The sequence below is a fragment of the Chaetura pelagica genome, unplaced genomic scaffold (assembly GCF_000747805.2).
Source record: "Chaetura pelagica isolate M959 unplaced genomic scaffold, ChaPel_1.0 scaffold76, whole genome shotgun sequence".
Lineage (NCBI taxonomy): Eukaryota > Metazoa > Chordata > Aves > Apodiformes > Apodidae > Chaetura > Chaetura pelagica.
In genome coordinates this window covers 7,925,174-7,933,269 of record NW_009970723.1, presented here as the reverse complement: position 1 = coordinate 7,933,269, position 8,096 = coordinate 7,925,174, and the positions used below count along the sequence as shown (strand labels likewise).

Genomic DNA, 8,096 nt, shown 5'->3' with positions numbered 1-8,096 from the left:
GCAGCAGGCTCCATAAAAAGCAGCTTAAAAAGCATCAATTCTTGCTACAACACTATGTTTAAATTTGCATATAGGTAACAGCTTTTAGAGAGAAAAATCTAAATATTAAGTCTAGCCAGAAGCTTAAATGAACTGCTAGCAAGCAACTCACAGCTGGCCACATCTACTTTTCATCAGCAAAAACAACTACCTAAGAAAGGTCAAGGGAAAGGTCAAGGCTGAAGATCTTTAAGCCCTTGAACTCATTAGTGTTCTGCCTCAGAACATCTGAAGAAAATGAGCTCTTGCTTTCTGCCAGAACACTACTTAGGCTGGGGGTGTCATCTTGTGTGAAAGGATTTCTAAAGGTTTCTTTTCAATATGTTCTTACCACTTAATCCAGTTACCCTCTGTGTAACTGAGAACCCACAACAAGGCGGGGGGTTGAATCAGGTCTCTGTATCACCTTAAATTTTGTTGCAGCTTAGTAGCTTTTTATGCTTGCAGAAATTAACCTGAGACAGACTTTCTTAAAATACTAGATAAAAATAACTGCAAGTTTTATAAATGTGAAAACTCATCCCAGTGGAAAGATTGTTCCACCTAGGCAGGCTAAAAAACACTTAGATGCACTGAGGGACCCTGAAATGCCTCCTGCCCCTTAGCAGATTGCTTCACTGTCAATTCAATCAATTTACATTGTTAGTTTTTATCCTTAATGTGTCCAAATGCAGTTGAAGAGTTTTGATTTTTCCTCTGGTCACAGGCAGTGTTTCACAGACTATTACAATGTAATCTAGAAAGCCATGACACTCTGCTCTAGAAGACTGAGGTTCAGATTTCTTTTTCCTGAGTTTAAGAATATTTTCAGATACATGCAGTACAGTGGAGCTGTGTACCCCTGTGCAGCACACCCACTGTTGCTGTGCTGCACTCCCCAGCAAGGCCAAACTTGATCACAGCAGGGGAACAGAGCAGAGATTCTTGGAGGCGAAAGCGACGCAAGCGATGAGTCACGAGAGCCAGCGCTGGCAGGAGAGTGGTCACAGGCACAAACAAGGAGTTCAGATTTCAGCAAACGAAAGGCATTAAACAAAACAAGACTTGATAGTATTTACTACATTAATTTTCTAACGAGGGGGTAGAGGGGAGGAATCAGTACCCCAACTCTTTTCCAGCTGTATCTGCCAACAGAACCAGGCATTCTTCTACCGGCTCAGAGAAATTACAGGAAAACACAAACATCACAATAACTTGATCCATAATCTGCTTCCACTTGAACATCAACCCCGCAACTGTTGTAACCACAGTTTCATTTGCATGAAGAGATCAGCTAAAGTGTATCCCCCAGGGGGAAAACCCCACATAAATACAAGGCTTTTGCATGTCATTTTCATAATCTGCCTGTTAGAGAAGAGACTTCAAAAGCCTCACTGCAAACTCAACGCTCATTAATCCACTCACCCATGTTGTTAAACTGTATTTTAACCTGCGTAACAGTGCTTGATCCCCACAGATTACTCATTAGCTACAGGAAGTTCAGCTGCATCAAAACTGAAAGAAAAAAAAAAAAAAGAAGTCCAATTTCTTTTAATATAACAACAGTTCAGGTGCAGAGGCTAAAATTAGTATGCTCCTATTAAAACCTTCAGAGGAGAGACTTTTCCTCTCCTTTAATATTCCTATCAAAGGAACTATGAAGTCCCAGAAAAGAGTATGCATAAAATACACAGAGACTGACAGTATCTAATCACTATTTTAAGATCTTAAGAGTGTAAAAGGTACAGGGAAAAGAACTAATTTGCTCTTCAGTTTGATACAGTGTAAAAGTCTTGTCTCCAATAGTGGGTTCGATGGGGTCCAGAGCAGAGACCTGCAGCACTGGGGCTGGGCTGCTCAGCACACTGCCATGCATGGGGCATCCTCCAGCCTCTGCCAGTGCCTCAACTGACAGGAGTTCCACAAAAGCCAAACTTTGCAACTTGCATAGTCATCCTTGCTTTAAACAGTTACTCAAATGACTAAGTGGCTTCTAAATCCATAACTACATTTATTTCCGACTTGGTCTTAAATCTCCTCCTGTATATTTATACTCCAAGGTTATTAACCTCTCCTGACAGTGAATGAACTTGCTGCTAAAATACAGCCACCCTATTTGCTGTCACCCTTAAAGGCCCACAGTTAAAGAAAAGTAAACACATAGGCTTGAAGCTACACCATATATTTGTAAATAAAATAGTTTGACAGAACAAGATTACAAAGTACGAAATGAGCCCTTTCAGGAATTTGTAAGTACAAGAGAAATAAATGTTAAGTCCATTTTGTAAAGTTTTAAACAAATACCACTGAGGGATAGGAGTATTACCATAAAACAATTTTTTTTAATGCTTTCTCAAAAAGCTTGGACCATATACATCAATTTCAGGTGAAAAATCCCACACGCACGCATTGGTTTGGTTACAGCTTCGGGAATCAGTGCAGCACAGTGCAAGTTTCATTCACAGATAAAAAGGTAGTTGATGTAGGTATAAGAACATTCTGCAAAATATAGGATGTTGGCAACCCTCTTCCACCCCCTAAAAAGTGCTGAAAAGTAAGCAAAACATACAGAAACACAGGGAAAAGTACACAAGGAGATGGACTCTCTAACAAGACCAGTTAATATTTGACAGCTTAAGAAAGAGGAAACAGTTGCACCAGGAAGAAAATTATTGTTAGTCACTAGAAGGCATGTACAAGGGAGGTTTGTACTTTAGGTCTGCAGAAAAACTGAAACTGACAAGTCTCTATTCCTGAAATATAAATATGGAGTAAGAGAGGTACAAAAAGGAAGCACTATTAACTGAAAGTACCCTTTCAGAATAGTGCATTTTCCCCTGCTGCAGGTCACCATTCCCTCATCTTTCAGGGAACAAGTATATATAACTACTCATTTCAGCTACTCTTTCAATATATACAAATTTTTTATTGCTTTTCTGGCAATTTTACAGAATCTTCCTAGTTCCTAGTCTCCATCAGAAAGCATTTTCCCCTTTTAAAGTTCATTTCAAAGTAGATCAAATACTCTTCAGTGCTTTTAAAAAAACGTACTTTTGGAAATTGCCCAAGCTAAAAATATTAACACAATTTTCACCTGAAGCAATGTCTTGCAGACTATTAACGGAGAGTGCCTCCCTAAAGATGCTAAGTGCATCTTTAGCTACCAGAAATCTCATGGATGGCTTTGAAGTGCTTTGCTAATTTTTATAAACAAAATTATTACTAACATTTACAGTGTACAGAATATGGGAGACTAGTGCAATATGCAGCATTGATTGTTTATTCAATAAATATTTAACCCAATTATTGCCAACCAAGGCAAACAGTGCAGAAATTGTCACTCAAAGAGATACAAAAGTTTAACAATTTTTTAGAAAGTCAGTTGCTACTAAATTCATACAACTATTTCAAAGAAGTTTTTCTGCTTCAAAATTGACACTACCATTATAAAAATATAGAAACACAGTATTTGGGGGTTAAACATGTCTTTGCAAGTCTAAGTTTTACTTTTATAAAGGAACATGCCATTTCTGTATTCAAGAACTTATTAAAAATAAAAATGAATGCTATGGTAGAGACACTTTCTGCACTGACAATTTCATTATAGCTCTTAAATACATCTTTCTTGGTCCTGGGTATACATTTAGAATGAAATAACTTGCATCTCACATTTATCCTGAGGTCAGCTGTGTAAAAAGGAAAGCCAGTATTCTAAGGATGCTTGCAGGCTTTTTTGTTCAAAATACTAGATTATTTTTAAACAAGCCAATAAAACTCCTAGGGGGAAACAAAACAACACAACAATCCACAACCCAGCCTTCTCGCTAATGTTTTAAGAAACAATTTAGTGTCATTTGAGGGAATTATATCAAAAAATATATAGGCTATCACTCAGTAAGTATCTCAGTATGCATTTGCCAAATTTTGAACTTAGAAACCGTTCTGAAAAGAAACCATATAAATCCCCGTGAAGAGTCCCCCATAGCTTCTCATCTCAAGATCCCGACCCACAACGCAATTCCTGCAAGGAGAACCCTGCTGAAGCCTGTGGGGATCTGTGGAGTCTTCGGGTCTGCCTGCACAGGTGGGGACATGTGATCTCAGTCCCCATCACCCACCATGGGGTATAGTTATGACCTTGTCAAAGCTCCACTTTGAACACAGCAGTTATTTTCAATAGCACCAACAATCTCTCAGATACCAGCATCAGGCAAATACAGACAACACAGAACAGGTTTGTTTCTTCCTGAATCAGCACAATTGGTACAAGGCACTGCTTGGCATAGGAAGTCATAAATAAGAGCAAAAACAAGACAATTTCCAAGTTTTGTGACACCTAAGTTTTTAAGTTATGTCACATTTCAACTTATATAACATGATCAGAAAACCAAGACAGTCAAAGGGATTAACCAAAACATTGTTCCATGCATGCTTAGTCTTCTGCCCTACATCTGAAAAAAACACAGAACAGCCTATTGATACAAAGCATTAGAACATATGGGTAATTAAATTAAGAAAGTACATTTTATTCTCCAATCTTCCACAAAAGTCTAACCTAGACACAACTCAAGTAAAATAAGTTGGAAAATATTCCGGTAACATATGCAATGGTCTATCCCTGCAGAGGAGTGAAAAATACTATTGTCTAGAGAATTCATAGACTGAGGCACATCACAAGTGAAGATATTCAGGCATATTTTATGGCTAGAACACAATTTTTCTGAGGAGCCTCACTACAGACTTCCCCAAAAGCAGCTCCATATTATTTGAAACACAAACTGCAACACATGGAAAAAACATCTGCTGCTTAATCACTACTGTCTTCATCGTCATCATCATCAGACACGTCATTTAAAGATGACTTAGGTGACTGGCTGTAGGAGTCTGATCTAGTGGACTGACAAGCTGTCATCTCCCCAGTAGAAAGGAGGTCATAGCAGAAGTCGCAAATCCGCACAGGTTTGGAAGACTGGCTTGGGAGAAGAAACCTCTTTTCAGAGCAAGGCCCGCACACGACGAAGCCGCACTTGCGGCAGTGATGGCGACGGTTGACGGGTGTAAATTTTGCTTTCTGGCAGCGCATGCACACGGTGGCTTCTGAGTCTGGCACCCAGACAGCTGCGTGCTCATTGCTAGGAGTCTTCCCGCTTTTGGAAAGCAAATCAGACACACACTTGTTTATGTGGTTCATCCACTCAGACTTCTCTGTAGCGGTGGCAGCGTACACAGCAAAAGACTTTGTTGGTGTCTTGATAAGCCACCCATTCCGTAAGTCTCCTTCATCCTGGATGGAATCAATAGTGACGTTTTCCAGTGGGATTATGTGCTGTTTGTTGTATTTCTTCTTCTGGATGACAATGTTACCATAAACGAGAATGTCATTGAACAGGAAGAACTGTCTTGCTTTGGGCTTCTTCCTACACAGCTTCGTTAGTACTCCCTCTCCGATCAGGACACGACCAGGAATAGTCAAAGGTTGACCAGCTGCTCCAAAGCAGTTTTCCACTATACTTATTCTTCTAGTATTTGCCTCACTGTTTGCCAAGCGATCCACCATCTTTCACAAGTATCCTAAAATTAGAAAATAAAAAGTCTGTTGTTAGAGCAGGACTGATTCAACAGCAGCCTTCCCCAAGGAAGGTACCAACCCCACGCTTCTTAAAATATCTAACAAAACCTGCTGGCTCAGAGGTACCGACTTGGGCTAGATTGAATTAAGTATTAAAACCTAAGAATTTTTAGCAACCAATTAGTTTTTTTTCCAAAAGTATAAAATGTTCCATCTAGCTGACAGCTATCTTTATCACACAGACAGCACCCACAGCACTGCTCTTGAGAGCCTCTGACAACCAGCTGGGAGGCTTCCCCTCTAGTAAGGTTACTGCATCCTGGTTTCAGGTTGTAAAGGCTGAGAGCTGGGTCTGTTTAGCTTAGAGAAAAGGAGGCTGAGGGGGGATCTCACTCATGCTTATAAATATCTAAAGGGTGGGTGTCGAGAGGATGGGGCCATACTCTTCTCAGTGGTATCCAGAGATCAAGGGGCAGTGATCACAATTTGGTACACAGGAGGTTTAACCTAAATACAAGAAAATAGTTCTTCACTCTGAGGGTAACAGAGCACTGGAACAAGCTGTCCAGGGAGGTTGTGGAGTCTCCATCCCTGAAGATGTTTAAAAACTGCCTGGATGTGTTCCTGTGTAATCTGCTCTAGGGGATCCTGCTCTAGCAGGGGAGTTGCACTAGATGATCTTCAGAGGTCCTTTCCAACCCCTACCATTCTGTGATTCTTTTAATGTTCATCTTTATCTGTATATTCCCTTGCACGAACCACTTCTGGACAGCAAAATAAAGTATCATTAATCATTCCAAATTCTAATACTGACAGAAACATCAAATTAATGGAGCAGTTTGAGGCCCATGTTTGTGTTAGTGCAACAGAAAAAAAAAAAAAAAAAAAAATCATTTATATTCACATAGGAAACCACCATACCTAAGCTCAGTATTGCTCTTTTTTTCAGTATGCAAACTTTAAATCATGGGCTAAACCCACCAATCTACCTAGAACCATTTTGTACAGGCCACAGCTTGCACTGCCCACCACCTGCTTTCATGGCACACTCTTGAGCCAGGAGCAGGGAGCAAGTTACAGCTAGTGGCCCATCACCTGCTTGCTGCTGCAGACTTTTTCCAGGGGCCCCACAGTCTCTCCCTCCTCACCTACTTCAACCGTATCTGCATCCATCATAATGAGGGGACACACAGGCAGACGAGCACAGAGGACAAGTCACACAGCTCACAACTTCTCCTGAGGAAGAGTAAGTGACCTGCACAGGCTGAAACTTAGGCAGGAAGGCTTCATATTTCAGGAAGTTCTGATGAACTAGAGAGTACATATGTTTCAATTACCGATCAAAACCACCCTTCGTCCCTACCCCAAGTGTGAGGTTCCTAAGGCTTCCAACAAGGAACTGAAAATAAGAATTTACTACAGTGATTCATACCTTGGCAAACCATTCTTTAGCCTATCTTTTACCCAGAGCTTCCCACAGAAATCAGGCAAAGGAAGCTCCTGCCAGTCTGATCCAGATCTGCCTCCCCCAGGCTCCTCCTGAACCCCATGCATGATGGAGCAGTGAGACAGCCAGCAGAGGCAAGTGCGAAGGACAGATCTGTCACTCCATTCTTATAGAAGACTGCTCTCCTGTGCCTTCCTTTCCGGCTACTGCAGGGCTGATCCTCATGACACCCTTTGGTACAACCACAGCTTTCAACAAGCCTGAAGAAAATCAGAGCAGCAAATACTCTGGTGCCCTAAACCAAACAGCATCCCAATTTGGGAAGTTCTCTATATTCACAAAGCTTTTATTTTAGATCTACACTGTCTGCCAACAATACAGTATCAGCCTATAACCAAGACGAAACTAGGCTCAGGCTTGATGCTGCTCAGACTCTTGTCGTAATGTGATCCAGTCAATCTTCTTCCTATGAACCAGATACCTCCTTACAAAACAGAGATGAAACTTACTGATAGAAATCTGGTGGCAGAGAAACCTCTCATGAAGTCTCATCTAAGTAAGTATGTTACCTGTGATTACACAAATCCACATGGCTGACATTAAGTGTAATTAAAAAATAACTTATAAGTTACTGCTTTGAGAATTTAATTAGTTCCACATTAGAACAGCTTGACAAGCAGGCTTGCTCAGATAGAATTATAGTGACCTTTTTTTAAGCTCTGCACATTACATCAGCCTGTACTGAAGTCTGACACTGAAAACACAAGAACCTAATAAAAGATATTACTCAGCACTTTGGTTGAATTTTCTTTATATGCCTTACAGCATTAGTTAGAATACATAAGCATTGTGTTAACCGTTGTGCTTTATGGTTACTGCAATTACAAAGCCACCAAATCTGAAATTATTTTGATCAGCAGAAGGTCAAGACAAAATGCAAACTGACATAAAAGAGGCTCAAGAGATTTAACTGCACTGCATCAAGGTACACAAACAAGTACACTTATGCTATTTCTGGCAGGTATAAGCCCAACCTCAAATTAAAAAAAAAAAGGTTGACCT

The 8,096-nt window shown here is 40.4% G+C and overlaps 1 protein-coding gene across 1 annotated transcript; it reads right to left on the bottom strand.

Moving 5' to 3' along the window:
• Nucleotides 1-4,497: 4,497 nt before the first annotated feature.
• On the bottom strand, nucleotides 4,498-5,584 carry PLEKHF2 (pleckstrin homology domain containing, family F (with FYVE domain) member 2). Its single transcript, XM_010006440.1, has one exon. The coding sequence runs from the start codon at nucleotides 5,573-5,575 to the stop codon at nucleotides 4,826-4,828; it is 750 nt and encodes a 249-aa protein (XP_010004742.1). The 5' UTR covers nucleotides 5,576-5,584; the 3' UTR covers nucleotides 4,498-4,825.
• Between the last annotated feature and the right edge of the window lie 2,512 nt (nucleotides 5,585-8,096).